The sequence below is a fragment of the Chrysemys picta genome, chromosome 2 (genome assembly GCF_011386835.1).
Source record: "Chrysemys picta bellii isolate R12L10 chromosome 2, ASM1138683v2, whole genome shotgun sequence".
Taxonomy (NCBI): domain Eukaryota; kingdom Metazoa; phylum Chordata; order Testudines; family Emydidae; genus Chrysemys; species Chrysemys picta.
In genome coordinates this window covers 202,663,109-202,689,759 of record NC_088792.1, presented here as the reverse complement: position 1 = coordinate 202,689,759, position 26,651 = coordinate 202,663,109, and the positions used below count along the sequence as shown (strand labels likewise).

Sequence of the window (26,651 nt, the reverse complement as noted above, 5' to 3'; positions counted from 1 at the left end):
AGGAGTAAATGAGCCAACTGTACTGTAGACTGCCACGTCAAGAAACCCCTGCTTGAAAAGTCTCTGGCCTCACCAGAACTTTCTGGAGCTGTCTTGCTGGCCTATATTTATACATTCTCCCTACTTAAGTTGCACTCAGGGAGATACTTAACGATAGGTGACAAGAAGGTTCCTTTTTGTTTACTTCTTGTAAGCAATAGGACTATAGGGACTATCTAATTTCAGTCTAAATTGTATAGATGTCATTGGGCTTTGTGCGATAAAACACAAAACAACAAATTGTTTATAAGTCTTGCAGGAGAATAAGTAAATGGGGACCCCAATTGAACAGGTCTTCAGGGGCCCCTGGATGGTGACTGAAATGGCATTGTCTGTGCTTCTGCTGAAAAATGTACTGTTGTGTTGCTGTTCCTTTACATAATAATTATTGGTGGCATGCCTGGGAAGAGATCTGCTTCCTGACACCACTTTTATCATCCAATATTTGAGAAGCCTTGTCCCATTGGGCTTACATATTCTGCATCAGCATTTTTGAGAAAAGCTAAAGAGGAAAACACAACTGAAGCTGAAAATAAATCTTTCAAAAAGATCTAATCAAAAGCATTTTTCTATATTTTTGACAGACCTGGAAGCTATCAGCCTCAAGGGTTCTATCTGGACACAAACATCTCCAAAGTTCAAAAAAAAAAAAAAGCCACGATCGCGATCGGGGGCAGCTCAACCGCGCCGCTTTCTTCTTCGGCGGCAATTCGGCGGCAGGTCCTTCCCTCCGAGAGGGACCCGCTGCCGAATTGCCGCTGAAGAGCCCGATGTGCTGCCCCTTCCCCTTGGCCGCCCCAAGCACCTGCTTGCTGGTGCCTGGAGCTGCCCTGATTCAGACAGAGGCTTGCAACAAATTTCAGTTCTGGAGCAAAACGTCTACACAGAGTTTGGGAGGTATTTGGATTAGGAGGCTGGCTTTGGAATAATCTCTTTTTAACATTTAAATTATGCATGGATTAAATAGACTATAACACAATATAAAGCACATATTACATACGCATATATGCTTTTTTCTCATTTTTAAACATGTAAAAAGTTCAATGCACCTTAATATTCTTACATCAAAGGAGGAGAAAAACAAGAGCTTGGTTGGGCGTGCAGACTCTGGGGTGAGGCCAGGGTTGAGGGATTTGGGGTGCAGGAAGGGGCTCTGGGTTTGGGGGGGCTCAGGGCTGGGGCAGGATATTGGGGCGCAGGCTTACCTCGGGCGGCTCCCGGTCAGCAGCGCAGTGGTGCTGCTAAGGGAGGCTTCCTGCCTGTCCTGGCACCGTGGACCGCACTGCGCCCTGGAAGCAGCATGGATGGCTCTGCGCAGCTCTCACCCAGAGGCACCTCCCCCTCCCCCCCAGCTCCCATTGGCCAGGAACTGCGGAGCTGGTGCTCGGGGCAGGGGCAGCACGCGGAGCCCTGTGGGCCCCCCACCTAGGAGCCGGACCTGCTGCTGGCTGCTTCCAGGGCACAGCGCGGTGTCAGAAGAGGTAGGGACTAGCCTGCCTTAGCCAGGCAGCGCCGCCGATAGGATTTTTAATGGTCCAGTTGGCGGTGCTGACCAGAGCCACCATGACCCAGTGCCTTGCATTCCACGACCCAGCACTGGATCACTACTCACAGTTTGAAAACCACTGATCTACACCCTAGGGGATTGTTATTTATGCCTATTAATGTTTAACAAGAGGGTCCAATATTGTCAAATCTGTTTTGAGGTGAAAAACAATGAGCTGCAAAAAGTCTGATCTACGTTAAAATCTACTCCAGATAGTCTGAATGATTATGTGCTGTTGGTGCTTAGCTGCTGGCATCCTGGTGCCAAGACTTCTCAGCATAATGACACCAGTCAGCATCAATGTTACAGCCCCTTTCAAACAATAATGCTATTGCCCAATTAGTACTTTGGAGCTTCAAGCAAGGTTACCAGCTCTGTTGATAACTCAGCCAAAGGTTATGAGTCTATCATAAGAGTGGGTGGGAGAGGTTGTGTGTGACCTGTGATGCGCAAGGGGTCAGACTAGATGATCACAATGGTCCTTTCTGACCTCAGAGTCTATGATACACCAGCCAGACTCTTCTGCAACCACTAAGGACAGCCAAGATATTGGTGTCCTGTAGCAGTAACTGATGTCTCAATGCTCCTTCCCATATCACTCTCCTGCTTCCCGCTCTATCTTCTCAGCTCTCCCCACTCCATCTCTCTTGCTGTCCCTCACTCAGGTCACCCCCCTCCACACTATCTCTTTATGTTTCCTGACCAGTCTCTTGTTCCATAGCCACACATCTATATTTACCTACTCCCCAAGACTTTCACTTCAGAGTCTCCTACTCCTCATATCTTCTCTCTCTGGCCCTATTCTTATGCACCCCAATGTTTTCTTGCATCCCTGTCAATCTCCTTGTCTGCCTCCATATTGCTCTATCCCCCAGTCTTCTTCCTGAACCCCACATTCTCCTCCTTTTCCCTGCTGAACCCTGCATTCCCCTTCACTCTGCTGAATGCTGATTTATTGATTTTCCCTTTGCCTTTAGCTGTATTAGCACTTCTGAAAATAAGCTTTATTTTTTATTGTATTATCCATGTTTTCTTCCGTGATATGCCTGAAAATTAATTGGACCTAGTTCATAAGATCTCTTCAGGGCCTTTCCTACATCTCTTCTATCAGTACAGTAAGTTTCTTTTTTCTTGTCTCCACCTGCTTTAGACTATAAATCCAAAGTTGTACTGGTTGTTAAAACCCTTTTTATTAGCAACAAAATGTTTATTTCATGCAAGTCTGAGCTGAAGTCTGTAATGATGGTTTGCAGATCCTCTCTCATTAATCTAAGTCAGAATGTGTGTGGTTCCAAAGAATGCATTATATCTGCCTATGAGAGTGGTCTGCTGCTTCACCTGCTGTTGTCTCCTTGGTTGCAGGTGTTAGAGGGGCCAGCTCTGTGTTAGATGCTGGTATTAGGTCCTGGTGTTAGGGGCTAAAATATTTTCAGGTCTCCATATTTTTTTTCCTGTCCATTTCTAGTTCTTGCACAGGAGTTCTTCTAAATTGGGATTTTCCCACATCACAAGCAGTGGGAACAGAGATCCTCCTGTAAAGCCATCTTGGCTTTGCCTCTAGAAAGTCCCTACTTTTTATTCTTTGGCTTTGTTTTGTTTTTTTAAATTTCTTCACTTGTGGTTTCCTGCAGGCTTAGTTGTGCATCCCCTGAGAAATCCGGGGGTGGAATGAAATGTGGACTTTCAGAAAATCTCTTCCTTCTGGTTCATTTGTCAATGTTGATCTCAAGTATTTTCCCAGAAACAGGAAAGTTAAGTGATCAGTTTGGGTTACGAGTTCTTTTTTCCGATTGTTCATACTGTAGTAAAAAACCTTTTAGCAATGCCTACTGGAACAGTTACTGTCAAGTGTCTCCTCGGGGGAGAAAAATCAGAAGAAAAACTTCAGATTGCTATGTAGGATTTCGGCTATGTGACACTTCATGGACAGCAATGAGAGATGTTTGACTAAAACCTCATATGCAATGCTTTGGAAATGTAAAGTGCCCCAACAGAGAGGACATGGGCCAAATTCAGCCCTGGTGTTAAGCAGGTGCGAGTCTCTAGTTACATAGGCACTCAAGTCAATATAGTTTTAATTTAGATTGTAAAATCTAATGTAAGTGCAAGCTCCTTGGGGCAGGGACTGTGTCTGCTATTTGTTCTATAAGGCAACTAACACATTTCTGGATTCAAGAAAATAAACACATACGGATAAATTGGGCATAATCTGGTCCCACACTTACAAAGTAAGGGAATTAAGGGAAAATTACTCAACAGTAATTCTCTTTTCCCTAGTCCTCTCTTCTTCCTTTCTAAACAGCAAATCCAATAACAGGAAGCCTGTGGCTTTACCAACCAGAAGCAAGAAGACAAAAGATCAGTCAAATCCAAGACTTCCAGAACAAAGACATATATAATAAGATCAAAGAAAAACTACACCAAGCAGCACTTCTTGAGAGGAGCAGGAGAGATGTGGCATGGGAAAAGAGGACTACACCAAGCAGCACTTCTTGAGGGGAGCAGGAGAGATGTGGCATGGGAAAAGAGGACTACACCAAGCAGCACTTCTTGAGGGGAGCAGGAGAGATGTGGCATGGGAAAAGAGGACTACAACAAACAGAATTAATGGCAAGTAATCTTCCCTTGTTGTATGTCCTCCTCCTCCTATTCCACCCAGCAACAATTACAATTAGCAAATATCACAAGCTGGGCCTTTGGCAGGGGGTGGGGGGAAGGAACTTATTAGATATAACTACTCTTGGAGAATCTAATGGCAAAGAAACATTAATAAACAAAGGTTTCAGAGTAGCAGCCGTGTTAGTCTGTATCCGCAAAAAGAAGAACAGGAGGACTTGTGGCACCTTAGAGACTAACAAATTTATTAGAGCATAAGCTTTCGTGGACTACAGCCCACGAATGCATCCGAAGAAGTGGGCTGTAGTCCACGAAAGCTTATGCTCTAATAAATTTGTTAGTCTCTAAGGTGCCACAAGTCCTCCTGTTCTTCTTTTTATTAATAAACAAGTACAGATCCATCTGGTAGTGCAAGAGGAAGTTATGAGGAAATGAACAGGTGGCCACCTTACAAATTTCAGAAGCAGATGTTTCTGCACTCTGAATCAATGAAATTGGCTACTGCAGAGTGGAATTTAATAATTTTGCATGTAGTCATTTGGTTAATGGAATACAGTCTTGAACAAATCAATCATAGTAAGAGAAGTGATTGTAAAAACGGCATCATGTCATGATACTGAACTCTTGATGGCTTTCTGTCTATTGTTACAACCTTTAGAAAGACAGAAACTGTTAACTTTTATAAAACTGTGAGTGAGAGATTCAGTACAATTCCAGAACTTGCTTTGCACACAGAAAGACACTTTCTCTGATTCAGCAAAGAAGGACTGGGACACAGCGCAGGTAAACAAAAGGCTAATTAACATAAAATTCCCCCGAGTTTTGAATTGGACTCAGTGAGCATGGGAAAATTCAAGCACAGGTCCATTACAGAACATGGGAACAGGAATGCACATTCAACGTCTTTTGGAATTTGAATGGGGGGAAAGTATGTCAAATCTGGGGATCAGGGACAGAAGTTGAGTGTCCCTGAGCATGACCCAGTTACTAAACTCCTTGGAAAAACCTTCAGCAGTGCATCTGCCTTGCTCAATCTCCACACGGTCAGTGTAAGCATTCCAGGCTGAAGAACAGGATCAAATTAAGTCATATAGGGCATTTCTAGGAATGCACTGCAATCACAGATTTAGTTTCTAAAATCAAAGATGGTTGGACCACAGGGCCCAACATTCTGTCATGAATGTTCTTTTCTCCAAGAATCAGAGGTAGGATCCCATGAAAATATATCATGTCCCCAGAGTCTTAGACTTAAATGATCATGAGCAGGAAGGAGATAACTCCACTCTATCAGCAAAACTAAGCTATTCAAATAGGTATCCCAGATTATAATAAATGTCCGGAAACACACGGAGGTCCAAGCTCCACTTGGCAGGGACCATGACTATTCTTGTTATTAATAGATAGCTCATGCTGAACCAATCCACCATGATGCTCTCCTTCCTTTAGAGGTACTCTTGCCCAGAAAGAGGGAAGAAGAGAATGTACCTAGGAAGTCAGCCAGGAGGCTTTAGAAAAGATTTGAAAACTTCCAGTTAGCATGGCAGGTGTAATGTAGCTATAAGGAATATGAGCTGGACTTTGTTATGCTTCAGAACAAATTGTCAGCTTGTCATAAATATAGGTAGAAGGGTAGCAACCTTTATGTATGTAGCAGCATAAAATCCCTCCTTGGCAGCTGTACTGGACTGCTTTACCTGTAAGGGGTTAAACAGTTCAAATAACTTAGTTGACACTTGACCAGAAGGACCAATGAGGAAAGAAGATACCTTCAAATCTTGGGGGGGGGGGGGGGGGGGAGGATTTGTTGTTGCTCTCTTTGTTTGTTCCCTCTCCAGATGGAGAGAGAAGCCAAGCAGGTACAACATCTCCTGAAAATATACCTGAAATAATCCATCTAAAATTACAGAAATTGTAAGTAGAGCAAGGAAATGCATTAGGTTACCTTTTGTTTTAGCTTGTGAATTTTTTTAAGCTACAGAGATAGTTTTATTCCTGTTGGTTGTAACTGTAAAGCTGAGCCCAGAGGGGAATCCTCTGTGTTTTAAATCTTTTATTTACCCTGTAAAGTTACCTTCCATCCTGATTTTGCAGATGTGATTCTTTTATTTTTTTTCTTTCTAAATAAAGTTCTTCTTTTAAGAACCTGATTGATTTCAGTATCCTGAAGACAAAGGGCCTGGTCTGTGCTTACATTGATAAGGCCATTGGTTGGTATATTATTCTCAAACCTCCCCAGGAAAGGGGATGAAGGGGCTGGGGGGGAATGTTTTGGGGGGATAGGGATTCCAAGTGACCCTTCCCTGAATTTTTGTGTAAATCTCTTGGTGGTGGCAGCTATACCATCCAAGGACAAGGAAAGGAATTTGTGCCTTAGGGAAGTTTTAACCTATACTGGTAAAATATAAGCGTAGGGGGTCTTCCATGCGGGTCCCCACATCTGTACCCCAGAGTTCAGAGTGGGGGGATGGAACCCTGACACAGCTAAATTACAATCCAGAATCTTTATTACTAGTGATGACACATCAGTGAGGAAGAACACAGCTTGATCTTTAGATCTCAAAGTGAATTTTCAATACTGACAGCTAGAAAAGTCATCTCCCTGACTTGTGAACTGAGCAAATTTTACATGGAAGTCCTGTAGGGAGAAAAACTGGCATGATATTATGCCTTTTTACAGTCACTTCTTTGACTATGACTGATTTAAGTAAATCTATTTTGTTTAGTTTCAGGGCTTGTTCTAATTTCTCAATGATACTAGTAAAAAGGATGTCCTCATTCCGCTCTTCAGCATGCACTGTCTTTCTGAAGTCAGTGGGAACTGCTACATTCAACACTTCTGAAAACCAGGCACTAGCTCACTTTAGATTAAAGGAAGATATGCCCCTCATTCTTGCAAACTATGATGAGACATAGCCAATAGATATGGGTCAAGGTTACCTGAAGCCCTCTCAAAATGCTTGGCTCTGTTATACATATACAAGAGTTTTCTCAATCCAACATGCTGTTACTCCAGTCTATGAACAATGAACAATTCAAAACTCAGAATCTCTAAATATGGCTAAAACAGTTGATATTTTAGTCTCAGTCTCCATATAGTGTATATCCTGGTAAAATATAGTAACCAACGCGAAAGTCATTAGATTGCTGTTGCTTATTTGGTCCCTGAGCTTTCTAACAAGTTTCTTTTTCTTGCTTCTTTTTCTGCCTTATTTTTCATTTTATTTTCTACATAACATGTGTCTTGACACAACAGATCTCCGCAACATAAATGAATCAAATATAAAAGGCACATAAATTTCCATGCTTAACCAGAACAAGTTTAGTCACAAACATGTGTGTTCACCCCTAACACAATTAAACAGATTGCTTCTCTGGATTTTCTGTTTTTCATATCCAATACTTTCCAGCGACAACATTGCCAACCCATAAACATGAGCAGCAAACCTTTTATGAAAAGTCTGTATACTGTTAATTACCAATATAAGAGTCTATTTTCTCATCACATCCCAAATACTGCCTTTGAATATACAAAGCGCGATCTAGGACTTCAAGAAATTTTACATATGAATCAAAAGGGAGAATTTGGTCCTAAAGTTTATGGAAAGGCAGCAGTCCAGTTAAGGTTGAGGTTACTTCCCAATAAAAGCCTCATTTTGCCTCCTAACCAAAAATCTTCAGATTTGCTGCAGGTTCTTCATATTTGGCCAGCAGACAATTTCTCCCATATTTCTGGGGATTCTGGGGATTTCTAAAAGTTATTCTGGATTTAGATAAAAATAATTCGATCAATACTTTTTGAAAATCTGCTAAAAACAGCTTTTCCGAAAAAAACCTAAAATGAAATTTATTTGAAAGAGCTTGATGAGCTGCAGTGCAAAGGACTGATTTTTTGATGGGAAAAGGTGTAGTTGGGCATTTACTCCCTGGAGCGATAGGCATGGCCATCAGACTCCTGTGAATATAAAAAAAAAAGATGCCAAACAAGGTCATTTAAAAAGCAAAGTGAGTCTTTAGCCCTTTTATTTCTGAAGAGAACTTTTAAATGTAGACTCTCTGACATTTGCCACAGTGATTTTTCTGAACTAAATCAGGAAAATCACAACATGTTCTCACTGTCCCCTGGCATTCTCACCAGTGATGCTTTTGCCTAGAACCCCTGACTCAATGACAGCTTGGAATCATCTTCATTTTCTGTGCACGCTCCTCAGATATTAGCTCAGAGCTAAAGTGGATGTGGCAGCTGTGGCAACAAGTGGATTTAATACTCTTCCTGTAGTATTGGAACCAACGCCACTCCCTTCCCTTCATTCCTCCCAATTAAGCCCCACTGTGGCAGATATTTTCTGTAGGTATTTCTGGTTGCTGATAAGACTCCAGGAAATCATCTCCACTTGGTGCAATATCTTGTAGGGAGATGGTGGCACCAGGCGTCATCCTATTAGCAGCTGTCTGTTCTCAATGGCAGCAGAGTGCATCAAGTGCTATAATCTCTGAATAAGCACGTCAGCTGAATGCATTTCAGTGAGTTCATCTTCACAGCTATTCATGGCTTTGGCCACAGTTTCCAATAGAAACAATAGGATCGATTTAAAGATTTTATGAAGGGATTGCAACTACAATGAGCGTCTGGTGAAATAATAACTGTTTTTCAATGAAAGACAGCTTTCAACTCCCTCTCAGCCATCTGCTGATAACATGCTTTCTGAGTCACAACAAACATCCAGGGGGCAAAACAGAGAAGCTAATGACGTTTCCCCCATAGTTATTCTTGTAAATATTGCACCAACCCTTCAGAAACGCAGCAGGCTAGATGGCCAGCTGTGCTGAGCTTACACACACAGCAGCTGAGGAGCAGGGAGAAGATGGCTCCAGGATTATGAGCTGCTCTAATTTTCGACAGCTGGAATAGTTACATAAGAGCTGCTCCATGTGCCAAAGATTGGCTGGAGCAGTGTGTTTCTGGCTCCACCCCTTTTTTAATCCCACACCACCCCAACAGACCTCCAAAGTCCATGGGTGGGAAGGAGGTGTCATGCAGGGGAAATCCTCAACTGTCCATATGAGACAGCTTTATGTCCCCTTTGCCCTTATTTGGGTTGAGTGAAGAATCTTCTTTTCCAGAGAAGCTTTTTGTTTGTTTAAATATTGTATGACCTTCTTCAATTTGAAGCAAAGCAGCAAGATGTAATTAACTGATAAATACATTTGTGGTATTAAACAGATACATAGACAGGGCCAGACTAACTCGGTCTTGCACAAGTGCATGGGGCAGAGAAGACAAGGACTAGATCAGGTGCACCACCATGTACTCACCAGGAAACCCAGGGAAAGATTTTGCTCCTTCAGGCACAATCCCTCCTTGAACTTCACCTGTGATGTTGTTGATCTGTACCTTCCGCATGGCACCATCGAGGCCGTCAGTGGGCCAGCTACACCGAGATACTCAGAAACATGCTCACCTGTGTTGGAAAGAGCCTTCTAGGTGGTACCATATACCCTTTTCCAGCTATTTCTTATGGAAGATAAATAACTTACTTCGAGTTGGAAGCCAGAATTCAAACACTCTTATATTACAGATACCTTCAAAATGGAGAACTTTAAAAAGAAGGTAAATTGTAATTTCAAAATATTCCAGACCCAGCATTACCGGCAGTGAATGAAATCGGGAACAGGGTTGTGCTGGCTAAATGATGCTGCATCAAGGTTCATGCAAATTTCCACATTGTCCCCAGCCATGATTCGCACAGCAGCCTTATTTTCATCCTCAAACATTTGTCTTTGTAAGGATGCACAAAGCAGCAACATGAAATCGTCTGAAAAAATGAAGATATTACCATGAGAACTTCAGCCATTAACTCAGATCTATTGAATGCTATTGGTGATATGCTATAATCTAATCACGGCACAGTAGTTCTTACAATGATCCCCTAAGATTGCATTATCTACAATGCACTGTAATGCAAATTTGACATTTGTTACTACATTTCATTTTCACCTGATTATTTCACGTCCATGATTTTTTTCTGAGAAGGAGATTAAAGGGAGGAAACAGAATTCATCACTTTTTATCCAGCCTTATTAAACAAAAATGTACCAGTTGCATAAATTACTGAACATTTAAATGCACTGATTTTATAAAAACACAATTACTGTTCAATGTACTGTGTTGGTATATTGCCTAGTGCAATGGGGTCCTGGTCCATGAACAGGTCCTCTAGGTGCTACAGTAAGAAATATAATAATAATGCCCTGTAGAATATGCCAAGTTGCTTTTTCAAAACAAATAAAAGCTTTGTATTATACTTTTGCATGATTTGAAACCAAAGAAAAGTAAACAACTTTCACAGCTCTGTGCTAAAACACTTACAGACAAGAAATATAGGATTTGGTCTTTCAATGAAGTCTGGAAAGTATAACCATTTTATGATGTTGGAGTTGAAGTTGGCATTAGGGCTCCTCCATGGATAGTCTACAATAAAAGGAAGCATGCAAAAATGTAATCAATAGTTTATAACAATTACTTCATTTTTTTTAAAGTATCTGTCAATTTTCCAGCAGTTTCCTGTAAGAGCAAATGGCCATAAAAGGTAAGTGACCCTACCTTTACAAGGAGCAGGTGGAATGCCAATACACATGAAGTACTGGAATATAATGGTGCATGCCAGAAAACAGCAGTACTTTGGCCAGATCTCTGCAATAGCTTTTCTTCTACGTCGATATAATACAGCAATTAACCAGAAGGCATGAATCATGGCAAAGAAATCCATTCGTTGACCAATTACATTAACTGACAGTAGGAAACAGGTCTGTGGAAGAAGTAAAGAAACATATGCAGCATTTACAACCTCTGAGATGATCAAGGCAGATATAATAAATTAACCTTTCAATCTGATTCTTGGAAACTTGATGTAGCTGAGTGTAGCTCTTCACATACTAAGCCTCTGACATGGTTAATAGTCCTCCAGCACCCCACACTTTGTGTAATTCTTTAATCAACACTGACTATCTCAATACAACTGTAAAGCAAGTTTCCATTTCATGCTACTAAAAAGATATAAAATGGCCAGAACATTGTCATGGATAGTCTAGATTGGAAACGCTTAATTGTTGCCAAGCAAAGCATGTTACATAGACATATATTTTGATACTACTAACAGATGTTAAAAGAATGAACTCATAAAGAAAAATAATAACTGGAGGGCATCCTCAGGTGGGAACCACATAAAAAGAATAAGCATTCAGACAATGTAACTTTTGTTTACTATAGACAAACAGCTCAATTGTTCTGAAGTGGTTTATTTCACTGTTATTTTTGAAGCTCTTTTTCCCAGGGTAGTTTCTACTCTCTGGTTGCACTTAAAACAGTGCCTTTAGGCGATGCTAATATGCAACACTTGGTTTTAGAACTCAGTGAATAATTCATAGTGAATCATTTAGTCAATGAATTTCATCGTTCCTCTCTCCAGGAACTGCTCACAAACAGCGATGGTCTCAATTTTTGTGGCTAACTAATTTTGGTGGATTGCTCCCAAGGATTGCTCGTTAACCATTCATTACACTGACTATTTGGAATTTGAGAGAGATGTCGGTTGGTTCTGATTAGACTAATAGGCATACAGTAACTTATAATTGGGTTTCCACTGCAAATATTTATGCACATGAGCTGAAAACTTGCTTTCTGCAGGTATTCTCTAAAGTTTGCTTAAAACTTGCCTTTTACACAAACATTCTTGCCACTATACTAATTTTCTTAATTTGACTATCCATGAAAATTGAACACAAAAGGTGTGTGAACGTAGCTGAAGCAAATTCACTGTTCTAGTCAAGCAAATACTTATAAGTGTTTTATGAGGTATTTACTCAGCATTACTTTATTTTCAAGATGGATTAAATTTTTGTTTTGTCTGTATGAGTTGGTGCCAGACTAGGAGGGGAGGGAGGACAGAGGGAAGGTGGGAGCTAGACAGAGATGCAGGTCAAACAAGAGATACAGAAGGAGCAAGGAGAGTTGTCTAACCTCAAATCCGCCCTACCACTTTGCCCATGCTGCTGCTAGCAAAGCAGAGCAACATCATCCATGGAATACAGCATTGGCCTGGGACTCAGGAGTTCAGGTTCTACTTCCAGATCTGCCCCTGACCTGCCACATGACCTTGGGAAAATCACTTCTCCTGTCTGTAGCTTTCCCTGCCCACACATTGTCTATCTTGTCTATTTAAGTAGTAAGCTCTTGAAGCCAAGAAGCACAGTGGGGGACCAAGCTTCTTGGATCTACCATAATATAAATACCACTAAAATAAAGAGTGACTTCTTTCTTTTCCCAGCTCCTGCAACAGTCCTGAGTGCAGCAGATGCAAGAACAGCTAATAGGTACTTAGCCATAGACGGTAGCCTGCCAGCTGCAGCTTTTCTTCTCTGCTCCCATGGTACTCAACTCAACTGTAGGTGACATCAGTGGATGCCCCTTGCCAATCCCTCCCTGAATAGCACACAGCCTTCCCTTTTGGTGAATTAGAAACAGAGCACAGGAATGAGAAACAAGTATATTGAAAAGAAAAGAGAGACAAACAAGAGAAAAAGCATGGGGTGGGGAAGATGGAGAGGGGGAAGAGATGGTGGTAACTGTGCCTAGACAACCCTGGCCCCGGTGAGAGTAGCGGATGAGGGAGCAGCAGGTCGTCAGTATATCTCTAACCAACAAAATAAAACAACCAACAAAACAAAACACCACAAGGTTGGGAATCATTGTCTTAACCACATGAATATGTTATTTACCTCCAACCCAAACTTGTAGAAGAAGTAGTTTATGAAATACTTGGCACAGTTTACAAGTCCATCATCCAAATGTAATCTTGTAATGTCATGGAAAATGGTTTTAGTCACAGGTGCAGTAAGATTATTTCGACATCTGTAGTACTCCTGATGCCGATAAATTGTAACTTCAAAGGCCAGAATAGCCAGCATCAGTAAGTTATTCTACAAAAGAAGCAATACAAAAGAGATAAAAACAAAACTGAAATATGAGGAGTTGGAAATTTTTTCTGAGAAGCATAATCAATGAATATTCTAGTGGATATTATTGTTTAATATTGCTGCAATACCAAATTGTTCTGGGATTTAATTTCAAAATGGGAAGCTTACTTGAGCAGTAAAATGCACCAAGGGTTTACCAATTCCACAATTTCTGCTCCTCCCTCCGGAGGGGGTAGAGAGACCTCACTGCAGGTGTCATGACAACTGAGACTGATTCATACTCTAATATCTGCAATGCCACTGACTTCTGTTCTCACCAGAAAAACAATGGAAGTGCTTGATAGAGTCCTTTTGCTGTTGTTTTCATAACCCTATTTTACATGGGCTGTTCACTTTGCCTCTGTTAGTGCAGAGGGAACAGCAGCACTATTAAGCACAGTCAGACAGCTCTTTTATATGATAAAAGACCAGAAACTGTGCATCTGTCCCATATTTTGGCCTTATCTTGCTGGAATCACATGAAGAAAAGAAGCAGAGAACCTGAACTGGGTTGGGTCAGCACTGAGAAAGTTACCCTCGAGAGAAGGGTGTAGTTCTAACTTCCACAAATCTGATCGCTGTGTTCAGAATGAACGAAAATCTGAAGGCCAATGAAGGTACCATACAGGTAGGTGAAGTAACTCACTGATTGTTTTTTTTAGTTCAGGATGAGTCACAAATGATAATTAAACGTGTGATATAATCTAATTTTGCAGTGACTCAACCATGGTTTTTTTCAGCCATTTTCCACGCAGAGCACTTTATCCTAAACAGGGCCGGCTCCAGGCACCAGCCTAGCAAACGGGTGCTTGGGGCGGCCAAAGGGAAGGGGCGGCACGTCGGGCTGTTCAGCAGCAATTCGGCGGCGGGTCCCTCTCGGAGGGAAGCACCTGCCGCTGAATTCCTGCCGAAGAAGAAAGCGGCGCAGTGGAGCTGCCGCTGGAGTGCCACCGATCGCGATTGCGGCTTTTTTTTTTCCCACTGCTTGGGGCGGCAAAAACCCTGGAGCTGGTCCTGATCCTAAATCATAAGTAAAGGACTTCAGAGACTCTTTAATCCTATGGGAGTCATGCAGGATAGTTTTACTCTATGTCAGCGCCCGAAGGCTAAGAAATGTTTAATCCAAATGAAAGTAACAAAACACACCCTGCCTGCATGAAACAAAACAAAAACTAGAATAAAGACATAGGATTATTGCTGTTTCCCCTCCCCCCACTCTTACCTCCCCCCAAAAAAACCAACATTTTTTCCAAGTTGTTTCTTAGGGATAAAAGTTTTAAAAAATAATTGCAGGTGATATGTGCTGTCAGTCAGAGACAATTATCCAGATCAAACATTTATCTTAGATCTGATAATATCTGAAATGGATGTATGTTGTTACTTCTTACAAATCTTGTCAGTCAAATTTCTTGATATCCTTTTAATCCATAGTAGAGCAAGAGAGCTATGGTTCTATGTGCATCTTATCTGAATTGTTGCATGGAATTTTCTTGAGTTAGGGCTGTAGGAATCATGTATAACAGGACACTTGCCCCCTACCCGTACACCACATTTTTTTCCTCCATTGTCTATAGCTCACAATTCATGGAATGATGTATTTTGTGTGTGGCACATGATCCATTTCAAGGACATTGAAAAGTTCATCAGGAGTAAGAGACAGTCGGTCTAAACACAGAAAAATGTAGAGCAGTTACCCTTAAGTATACAAGCAGGGGATAAGACTTCCTTAATCCAACCCACTCTGTAGGATCGATGGGTGCGCTGTAGAGAAGCGATGTCTTCAGTTCTTCACTGCCTATGTCAGTTTCATTTTCTGTAGGCTAAAACGCAAACAACGATAAGTTCTTTAGTTAGAGTCTCTTTGGAGCCACTGGGGGCAGGAATCATGATGGCTCAGCAGAAACACATCAGCCGAACCGCAGCTTTGAACACTTCACATGCTTCCTTTGGCTCTGTCCTTTCACTGAAGTACCTAGCAATTAAACGCTTAATATGCACTACTACTCACCATTGTACAGTTACTGGAAAAGGTGCTAGGGTCAATAGATGTGAGCTGATATAACATTTTGCAGACGATAATCACACATGTCCAAACAGTGCAGACACTTGATGCCAATGGGCGGAATTGAGCATATGGCAAAGCAAGAGCCCAGGCAATCAAAAACACAAAGTTAAACAGAGACACCTGAAAACACAAAACAGAAATTACACAGAGCAGCCAGATGAGCAGGCACCTTAATGTGACCTTTTATACCTAGAATACCTCACACACACAAGTCATTGAAAAATCCTTCAAAACAAAGGACCAAAAACAAGATCTAAGAAAAGTAATGAAATCAAAATTTAAAACAGCTCTCAAGGTGATGCTAGACATGGATGTCACTGAAACTCAACAGCAGTTAGTGGCTGGCAGGAAACGTAGCAATCAATTAGGTTGGAAACAATTCTAACTTCAAAATACTATTAGCACCACTAGCCCACACAGTGGCATGCCCACTGTACAAGTATGGTTTTAAATAAAAAGGGCCAAACCCGTGGCCCTGCTTTTTTGCAGCAACAAAGTGTACACATTGGACTGTTGGGGGTGGTAGAAAGGCTGATTTTTGTGATAGGGGACTCACACAAATTATTTTCTATGCACACCAGAGTTCTTCCTCTCATCTGAAGGGGCTGCTGGTGGGAGGGAGAAAGACAGAGGGAGTATGACTCCGGCTTCCCAAAAAATTAAACAAAAACCCCTAGTATCTTCATTGGTGGAGAGGACTGGAGGTTTGAGAGGAGTCCCCATTCCCAACTGATGACTTTAAGTGAAGCTGGGACTTCAGGGTTTGATTAGGCACCAGCATCTGGAGAGCCCAGCTGGACCATGGACCCCCAGTTAAGCCTGCACCTAAGAAGTAGGTTGGAATGAGGTTTGGCCCAAGGGTTGGATACGCTGCTGTGGAGCCAAGAAGCATCAACAGAAGGGTGAGATTTTGTCAGCCCAGGTTTTACTTGCCTCTTTCACTGTGACCCAGATGATGTATGAAGAAACTATTTTGATAATATGCAGCTCCAAAAGCCACCACACAAAAACTTGCAGTTTATGAAAATATTCCAGGAATTTCAAGAATAGCACCGTGAGGCGGTCGATCACCAGATGCCACTTATTCTTTAAATCTATAAATAAATATAAATAGAAATATAAATATATGGAGATATACCTATCTCACTGAACTGAAAGGGACCCTGAAAGATTATCGAGTCCAGCCCCTGCCTTCACTAGCAGGACCAAGTACTGATTTTGCCCCAGATCCCTTAGTGGCCCCCTCAAGGATTGAGCTCACAACCCTGGGTTTAGCAGGCCAATGCTCAAACCACTGAGCTATCCTGCCCCCCTGCAAAATCTGCAAAGACAAACCCGATGGAGTCACTGAAAAACTGTCTTTATCTTTGTTACTTCCCTCTTCAAAAGAAAATAGTAAGACAGGATTTTTTCTGCTCAGCCCCAAAACAAGAGACATTAAGGTGAGTAAAATCATCTCTGACTTTCAATGGTGGATTAAGACTAAATGGGGCCCACCCCAACAACAAATCAAAGGCTACCCACTACAAAAGTATTTGTGGCACTGACTGTGCATCCATTGGCCCCTGCAGGCCCAGGGCCTGGATCTGTGAATCCATGGATCACTGCCTTACTCCACCCATTGATCCTGTAGAACTAAAACAGTTTAGTTTGATTATATTTAGTGCATATGGTCCTAGTTTGTAAACATGAAAGTAATTAACAGAGGATATTTCTCCCTAGCAAACCTTTATGTCAGCTTTGAGCAGAATCACACTCTAACCCTGAAAATTATATTGCTGAGAGTGACAATGTGGAAATGGAAAAGACTGCCTGATGCTAACATATGGCCACACACTGCTTTCTAAAAGCTGAATATGCCACTGAGATGGTTAAAAACATGTTCACAAGTCTCACAGATGTTTACATAGTCCTCTGGGAAGAACAATATACTGTAATAGAGCTTTCTGAAGAATTTTGCAGAGTTCTGCAAACCCTCCCTGGAGAGTTTTGCTTGAAATGCAACTTTTAGTTACCTTCATTGTACACTTAGCATTAGTACTGCTCTGTTTCATACTCATAACACACTACATCATAGAATACTGTATTTTGCTAATCAATAAATGAAGGACTTGATAACACAAAGGTAGCATCACAGATGTACTTTGCTCATTTATTTTGACAAATGTAATTTGCAGGGAGGAGCCAGTCACAGACGTAAGCCAGCAGGAGCAGATGGGGAGAAAGGAGAAAGATGGGGCCAGTCAGAGGTAAGCTTCCGGTGCTCCTGAGGCCCAGCATTATGTGGAAGTGACCCCCACTTGGGCACCATTACGTTCCATATCTTTGGGGAAGAAAGGAAAAAATTGAAGAGAGGAGCCAGACAGAGAAGGAAGGTGGCAGAAGCAGCTAAAACAGGGCCTGTCAGACAGCAATAATGTCACCACAAGGCTGTCCACAGTTTTCTCTCTGAACATTTTCTGCCCTGTACTGTTTGGCTGTTTGCTCCTACCCCTCTCTGTCTCCTTCCTTAGTCTCTTCACTTTGACTTCACTCCACCTGCTCTTCAGGCTGCTCTTCCCTTCCTTCCTTCTTCATTGCTCTGTTCCCCATACAGTTCCCCCTCCCTTCAATGTCCCCTCTCCTTTCCTTTATTTTTCCAGGCAGCAAATACTCTCCTAATTAAACCTCACGCAAAGGAGTTTAATTCCAAAACAACAACAAAACAAAAAAATTGAAAAAAAAATTCATGGCACTAACATGATGTTTGCCAACCATCATTCTGTTCTCTCTGCCTGTGTGTTCTACAAGGATTCTCTCTTATTCTATGTTTGCACAGTGCCTCGCGAGTTAGTCTCTAGGCACTAGCGTAATTCATAGATTCCAAGACCAGAAGGGACCACTGTGATCATCTTGTCAGACCACTCGTATAACAAAAGCCATAGAACTTCCCAAAATAATTCCTAGAGCAGATCGTTTAGCAAAACATCCAATCTTGACTTAAAAAATTATCAGCGATGGAGAATCTACCACAACCCTCGGTAAATTGTTCCAATGATTAAGTGCCCTCACCATGAAAAAATTATGCCTTATTTCCAGTCTGAAATTTGTTTAGCTACTACTTCCAGCCATTGGATCCCATTATATCTTTCTCATCTTGGCTGAAGATCCCATTATTAAATATTTGTTCCTTCATGTAGATGACAGACTAATCAAATTACCCCTTACTCTTCTATTTGTTAAGCTAAATAGACAGTTATTTGAATCTATCGCTGTAAGGCATGTTTCCTAATCTTTCAACCATTCTTATGGCTCTTATCTGAACCTTCTCCAATTTATTAAAAAAACAACAAGGAGTCTGGTGGCACCTTAAAGACTAACAGATTTATTTGGGCATAAGCTTTCGTGAGTAAAAACCTCACTTCTTCGCCTTCTTGAACTGTGAGCACTAGAACTGGACACAGTTTTTCAGCAGCAGTCACATCAGTGTCAAAAACAGAGGTAAAATAACCTCTCTACTCTTACTTGAGATTCCACTGTTTATGCAGTCAAGGATCACATTAACTCTTTTGGCCACACCATTACACTGCTTCCCAGGATAGAGAGTCCCTCATCCTGTAAGTATGGTCAACATTCTTTGTTCCTAGATGTATACATTTTGCTGAATTAAAATGCATATTGTTTGCTTGCACCCAGTTTACCAGTGATCTAGATCTGAATCAGAGACCTGTCTTCACTAATACTACTCCCCCGATTTTGGTGTCATCTGAAAACTTTATCAGTAATAATTTTATGTTTTCTTCCAAGTCATTGTTAAAAATGATAACTACCATAGACCCAAGAACCAATTGGTGTGGGACTTCACTGAAAACATACCTGCTTGATGAAAATTCCCCATTTATCAGTTAGCCAGTTTTTAATCTATTTAATGTGTGCCATGTTAATATTATATCATTCTAGTTTTTTTAATCAAAATGTCATGTGGTAACAAGTCAAAAGCCGTACAGAAGTCTACGTATATTATATCAACATTATTACCTTTATCAACCAAATTTGTAATGTCATCAAAAAAGATATAAAGTTAATTTGACAGGATCTATTTTCCATAAACCCATGTGGATTTGCATTAGTTACATTACCCTCCTTTATTTCTTTATTAACTGAGTCCCATATTAGCTGCTCCATTATCTTTCTAGGGTTCGAAATCAGGCTGATAGGCATATAATTACCTGGATCATCCCATTTACCCTTTTTAAAAATTGGCACAACATTAGCATTCTTCCAATCTTCTAGAACTTATTGAAAATCAGCATTAAATATCCAGTGAGCTCTTCAGCCAGTTCTTTGAAAATTCTTGGATGCAAGTTATCTGGTAATACTAGTAATAATTTAGTTTTAATTAACCGTAATAATACATTATAAGGTACCAATATATGTAGTACATATGTATTATAAAAACAATATAGTCTTAGGTCCTGATCCTGCAAGTTGACCAAATGCCCGAGCAGGGCCGGCTTTAGCAGGTGCGGGGCCCCACACCAGGACGTGAATTGTCTCACGCCTCCCCCACCCCCCCGCGCCCCAACTCCACCCCGGGCCCACCCCGACTCCACTCCCTCCCTGCTCCATTGGATCCCTCCCCAAATCCCCGCCCTGGCCCCGCGTGGTTCCCCAAGCACGCTGCATTCCTCCTCTTCTCCCCTCCCTCCCAGGCTTGTGCTGATCAGCTGTATGGCAGCGCAAACGCTGGAGGGAGGGGGGAGAAGCAGGACGCGGCTTTTTTTTTTTTTCCCCGCTCCGCCGGCAGCCCCGGACATTGTGGGGCCCTCTTAGGCGCAGGGGCCCATTCCGGGGAATCGGCCGAATTGGCTTAAAGCCGGCCCTGTGCCCGTGTCACTGAAGTCAATGGACTCCATCTTGGAAAAGGGTCCGCCAGCCAGACCACTTTGCAGGATCAAGCATTAGTAACCTGAGACTTCACTAGCTCACAATGCTATTTGATGAAAAGTAGAGTGAGACCACTTTTTAAAAATGAGAATTATTAAGTCTGAAGATTGGGTTCGTAAAATGTAGACGAATGAGGACCTAACGTACAGTAAGAACGGTTGCACAGTTAGTACTGGAGATGGAAACATGAAAAATTGGATGTGGCTGCCTACATTGGCCAAAGATGCAGAGGAATTTCAGGGCTCCTTAGACAATGATGTCAAGTTTTCTGATCTTTATTTTTATTTAAAAAGAAAAAGAACTGTCTATTGAGTGCTTATTTTGTGTGAAATTCTGCCTTTTTGGATGTCTGGCCACATAATACCAGATTATTGATTTTGTTTTCTTCTTTTTTCCTTAAAAAAATCTCCTTTGCAAGTATGTTTCTATATTCATTAAGATGGTCTTTAATGACATGATCACTTACTATTTTTCAAAGAATAAATGTTATATTAAGCCTTTTTTTTTTAACCATACTGGAAAACAACACTTTGAAGGTGCCAGGTGAATGAAGCAGGGCATGCAAATTACTGTCATGAGCTCTATCTGGCATACCCAGAATGATATATGGCACAAGATGCTACGCATGTAAAAAAAAAATTAAATGGAATATTGTATTATTCGAGAAATAGCATTTAATCATGCAACAAAGACGGTGTGCATTACTCTGCTAAAATAACGCTGGCAATTACAGACACTTGAGTGCTTAACAGTGCAATGTTATGATATAGCTTTTTGGCGCGTGTGCGCGCACACACACACACACACACACACACACACACACACACACACTATGTGTATGTAACTTAAAAGTATCTCACATCCAGTCACAGATATTTTCTGTGCTGCTGCCAAGATCCATTCAGCGCAGCACAGAGCGGAGGCCTCCAGGGAGTCAGTTACTGCTCCCTGATTCTTGGCTCTGCCCCAATGTAGGTTAACTTTCAACAGCTGGCCAGTGTTCCCAAGGGAACTTCCACCAGCTGGGAATAAGCCAGAGTGCAGCATATTCCAATCACGCTCTTGCCTGCACAGAAAGAGCACAGGAGCTGGGTATGTCAGGGCTACACCCACCGTGGAGTCTTCTATGCAGATGGAATCCCCCAGCCAGGGAAATATGAGTGGTTTCTGATCCCCTGGTGCTGCATGAACTAAGTGTAGGCTTCTTAGAGCATATAAACTGGCATTTTTCTTTGAGCAGGTCTCACTGAAAGTCTCTATTTCTGTTCCAGAGCCCTACATACAATGGTAACAGTAGTTGCCCAAATTAATGTAAGGCAATTTCCAGACAATCTGATTTTCCTCTGTTCTAAACACTCTTCCCTCAGTTTCCTGTCTCTGACGTGTTATTTCTCTTGCTAATCTAAGTCATGCAGGGTTCATGTTCATAACTGTATTACAGAAATTATTTAGGTCTTAGCCAAGGATATCCAGGATAACAGCCTCACCCACCACCACCCTTCGGCATTTTTATATTAATTTAGAATCAGTTAGCTATTCCTCATTCAAAATTGCAAAATGTGACACTAAAGCTGTTCATGAACAATGAAGCAGAGAACTTACTGAAATGAATAACCTTAAAAGCATACAATAGAAAAGGGGAAAAAAAGCATTATTTCCTCAAGAATTCACATGGAAGGAGCTTTCCATGAGTTTCAGGAATCTCCTCATCCATCACTGGCTTTGTAAAGGGCTTTCCTCTAGTAGAAGCCGAAGGTTTTTTTTTCCATTTTGTAAGCATACTGTAGGTAACAGTAGCTGTTCTCATCCTAAGAGACTGGAGCATGTTGAATAATTAACAAGGACCCATCTGCTCAATCCAGGCTATTTGGCAAAGATTCTAGCCAAAATTAAAAGGAAAACATAATGTTATCTAAAGTAAGCTCGTCAAGGATGAACCACCTACAACTGAAGTTAAATAAAGTTAGCAAGGGGCAACATTATGGCCTCAAAGCCTACCAGAAGTTTCTTCTACATCAGATTCATCATCATCATCCTCTTCCTCATCTTCCTCTTCCTCCTCCTCCTCCTCCTTCTCTTTTTCATCCCCATCTTTCTCTCCCTTCCCATCTCTTTCTTCCATTCTTTCATCACCATGCTCTTCCAGATTTTTATCCTCTTCCTTTTCATTGCTGGCAGTTAAATTCAGCATGGTTATGTCAGGCAGACTTCCATCTTGGTGCACTAGTCTGTTGGTAAATAATGAGGTGTCAGCAAACTGAGCCATATTGGTATCAAGAACGATTTTTTTTCAAGCAGTATAATTTTAAAAAATAAACAATGCTTGTATGAATGCCATTGAACTGGAAATGCTAATGATTCTGGTACTTTCTGCAAACAAACACTGCAAACTGAGTCCGAATGTAGTAGTAATTATTTCTCACTTGGATGCTAGTGATTAGTTAGTAATGAGTGGTTTTGACACCTAAACTTGACATTTTCCCCAATGGAGAAAATGGTCAGAGTTTAAGATGTAGAAGCATGAAATGACACTGTGAGAGAGCGAGCATTTCATTACTTCATGGGGGACTTACTCATTGTGGTGGTTTGGTATTTTTTTCTTGAGGCTGCTCAAAGTAATTGAAACAGAAAGAAAAAGGGAAATGAGAACAGGGGTTATAAAAGAAGATCAGAGATAATAAATACATCATGCTACATAACTGCTACAGCATTCTCCTACTCCATCCACAGCAGCCTTCTAATGTCAAGAGCATGCATCATGGCATTAACAGGGCACTTCTACTAAGAATCACAAAATCAGAGCAAATTGGAAAGTGTGCCATATAATTATGCTAAAACTAATTGCTAAAAAGTGTGCGTATTCTCCCATGCTTTTAGTAATGCAGCTGAATTATCACAGGTAAGCTATACACTTCATATTTTGAATACATTTTCAACTTTTTGACATGGAAAGGTGCAACTGGGTAGCAAAGAAACATGTTAGTTTCAAAGGTTGTTTTTCCCCCCCAACTGCAGATTCATAAACAGTATAGCAAAAATTCCAAGGTCACTGCTTCAATAGATCTGATATCATCTAATTTGGGGAAGGCCTACAGCCTCTCTCTTTTCTAAAACTTGCAGAGGTCATACCTCAAATCCTGAACCATGTCTGAATGAATCACTTAGCAAAGTCAAGAGTATAGAAAATAAGCTGAAATACACAGTTTGCAAATTATGTATTTTAACATAGAAATGATAGTAATGTTAAATCTTTTGAGAATTATTATGACATTTAAACTCTTCCTCTTCTATTATCTTTGCTTTTTTACAAAAGCAAAGACAAAATTAATAATCACTCATCTTCTATGATATAAAAAGTTTCAGCCCAATATGAAACTCACCAATTCATTTTGCTTTTCACATGTATTTACACAATATACAAATTGGAGACTGACTGCAACCAAAACCTTAAATCCCAACACCTCTGAACTTTGTGGACATTCAGATCAGGGTCTGGATTGGCACTGCCCCTCTCTCTCTAATGGATTCAAACCTGGATCCAAACTTCCCCAAACTCTGGGAAAATTTGTATATGGATCAGAATCATGTGGCTAAGATTCCTCTCTAACATAGACTCTTCTGACATTAACATATGACTCCCCTACTTTCTTACTGCCAGATCCTGCACACAAGTCTAAGCATAGTGACACACACCTCTATCATGAATACTTCCTTTTGAATGAGATTATTCCTGTAGCACTCTGTTTGGCAGTAAGGGTATGCAAGAACCATTTAGCTACAGTAATAAATATAATATAATTAGGAATGTTATAAAACATCTATTGTATTTTTTTATTCAGGTAACTAATTTTAATAGGCTAAAGTATTATTTCTTTTTTTACAATATGAAGTGTTAGCATATTATTCAATTTTATTAATTTTAGACAACAATCCCTGAAACTTTTAACTAGCATATTAGACAATTGAAAATCTAGAAATACCTATTTACTCTGTACAATGTATTTCAAAATGCTGCTTATAAAACATGAACAGCACAGCAGGAGCTGTCAATGCAATAGTTAAACAAGCAAAAGCATCTTTCAAATAATTGGGACTTGCAATTTCTTCAAGTTGCAAGTTCAAGTAGCTTAAATAAGGGAAAGGTTACAGAAATCTGGCTAATTGATCCTCAAGCAGTAAATTAATTGCATGCTAATTATTGAAAGACAGAAAAGGCACAGTGCATAATATTGCTTTAATACAATGGTCAGTCCCAAACATATATAATCTTACGAAGTATACCTATGAAAATGATTACTAAGAAAAACACCATTTGACTAAATCCTTATCTTTCAGGAGACGCCTCACCAAGATATTTTATTTCAGAAATAAGCAAGAGTATGAATAGATATTAAGGGTACTTGCTCCCAGCTGCAGCATAGATATACCCATATAGGCCCCAGTTCAGCAAGGTATTTAAGCATGACTAAACTTTAGGTGCCTGAATGGTCCCCCAGACTACTAAGATCAATGGTACTCCTCAGGCGTCTAAAGTTAGGTATATGCTCAAATACCTTGCTGAATCAGGGCCACATTTAACTACGTTTAATATATTTACTAGAGCTGAGTGAATAATTAATAGTGAATAACGTGTTTGCCACATTTATGCCTCTTAGGCTCTTTGTGAATTTTCTGCCAACAATTTATGTTTTTTTTTTAATTCACTTGTTCAGAATCATTTGCCAAATAATTTGTTAATAATGCTTGGTCTGTATAATATTCCTGAGTATTCAATATCCAAGATTCAAGCTGTTCGTTTTGAACGGGGACACAGCTCACATGGCATTTTTTCTGTCTCTGACTGAATGGGTGTTACTGGCGTGGATGCTCGAGTTTACAAGTTCAGCATTTATTTTCTGTGGATAATGCCTAATACTTACTTAAAATTTGCTATTTCTGTGACCATTCCTGCCAGCAAACTCATTCACTACAGCTGGGATTTTTAAAGGCACCTAGGAGATTCAGGTGCCCAAGACCCATTCGCCTTTGAGAACCACAGCCTAAAATATTGACTGCAAATGCACACAGAAAGGACATAAGCTCAGGATAAGAACATTAATTTTTCATTTGAGCAAATATTTACAGAAAACTTGTTGAGGTATTTGCCCAGTTTTTGTGCTTACGTTCAGGAGTAACAAAAAAACGACCCCACTCTTATTCTTACCCTAATTTTTAAAAAACCTATCCTTGAAAAACTGAAAGGAATCTTGCTTATGGAAATATTTTAAAAAGCTAATTTTATGAAGGCATGATGATAATATAAGTTTTGTGGTTTAGATCCTGTAGCACTCAACTCAGTACACGGCTTAACTGGTTTTAATGTCCTGAAATGTACAGGTGTTCTATTTTTGTCTACACTTCTATTACTTTGTATACAAGAAAGCATACCCAAAGGCACAGACTTTCATTTTTCTTCAGAAAAATACTTGTTGTGCATATTTCTTTGACTCTCAAATGCATTATTGAAAGTACATCTGAGGTAAGTAGGCGTGTGGATATGAATATGTGTACATGCATACACATACAAAGCATAGCTATACCAGCCTCCTGAACAAATTCTGTTAACTGCAGCCAATTAGAAATAGTATTGTCTATGCCTTTATTGAGCTTGAATGAAGTTTAAGAGAAGAATCTGAGTTGGGGAGAGAATTAACAGCCTCTAAATCCATGTGGCAGATGTGTTAACCACTATAAACCATCTGGTGGGTTTAGAAGACTAAGAATTGTCTTCTTTGCTTATTTCACAGTACTGCACAGCATGAGTGATTTTTGTTTCTAGGAACTGAAGAACTAGCAAACAAATTAAAGTACATTTTTTAAGAAAAGGAAAGGAAACATTGAAGTATACCCACCTATTTATTATTAGATAAACACGACCATTGACTTTAGCATGGCTACGAGGTAAGAGATGAAGAGAGCACAAGAATGCATGCGATGGCAAAGGAGAAATGAGTTAAAGAGAGAAAAAAGGAAACTGTTAAACAGGAATGAATGTACTTGGTTACCTGTTACAGAGGCAAGCATTGTCACAACGAGACACTAAGTCTAAACACTTATTACTAATCTTGCAGTGAAAAAGGCTAGGAAGCCTATATGTACAATAGCATTACTAGATGGCAAGCAACTTCCGCTAGAAGGACTGTAGATAAATCTCAGGGGCCACAAAAATGTCAGAACAGGTTTTATTCTTTAGCTTGATCTCATATTTGTCACCTACAATATTTATTGCTTCTTTCGATGGACATATGTCTATTTAAGGTACTTATATGATCCCCTTAACTGTAGTATCTAAGCAACTCACAATCTTTAATGTACTTATTTCCACAATAACCCTATGGGTTAGGAAAGTACCATTCTCTCCATTTTATAAATAAGAAATGTTGGCATAGAGAGATTAAGTAGCTTGCC

The 26,651-nt window shown here is 40.5% G+C and overlaps 1 protein-coding gene across 7 annotated transcripts in view; it reads right to left on the bottom strand.

Annotated features, from left to right (window-relative positions):
• Positions 1-26,651, bottom strand: part of PIEZO2 (piezo type mechanosensitive ion channel component 2) — a 425,559-nt gene that overhangs the window by 70,010 nt on the left and 328,898 nt on the right. For 6 of the 7 annotated variants that reach the window (XM_065582029.1, XM_065582028.1, XM_065582030.1 and 3 more), the window contains 8 exons: positions 22,203-22,432; positions 16,212-16,372; positions 15,222-15,398; positions 14,908-15,033; positions 12,977-13,177; positions 10,803-11,007; positions 10,569-10,670; positions 9,849-10,014 (listed from right to left, as the gene is read on the bottom strand). In XM_065582029.1, coding sequence (XP_065438101.1) covers positions 9,849-10,014; positions 10,569-10,670; positions 10,803-11,007; positions 12,977-13,177; positions 14,908-15,033; positions 15,222-15,398; positions 16,212-16,372; positions 22,203-22,432 — 1,368 coding nt within the window. Of the gene's footprint in view, positions 1-9,848; positions 10,015-10,568; positions 10,671-10,802; positions 11,008-12,976; positions 13,178-14,907; positions 15,034-15,221; positions 15,399-16,211; positions 16,373-22,202; positions 22,433-22,777; positions 22,811-26,095; positions 26,138-26,651 lie in introns of all 7 variants that reach the window. The other variant, XM_065582034.1, reaches the window with a different exon arrangement.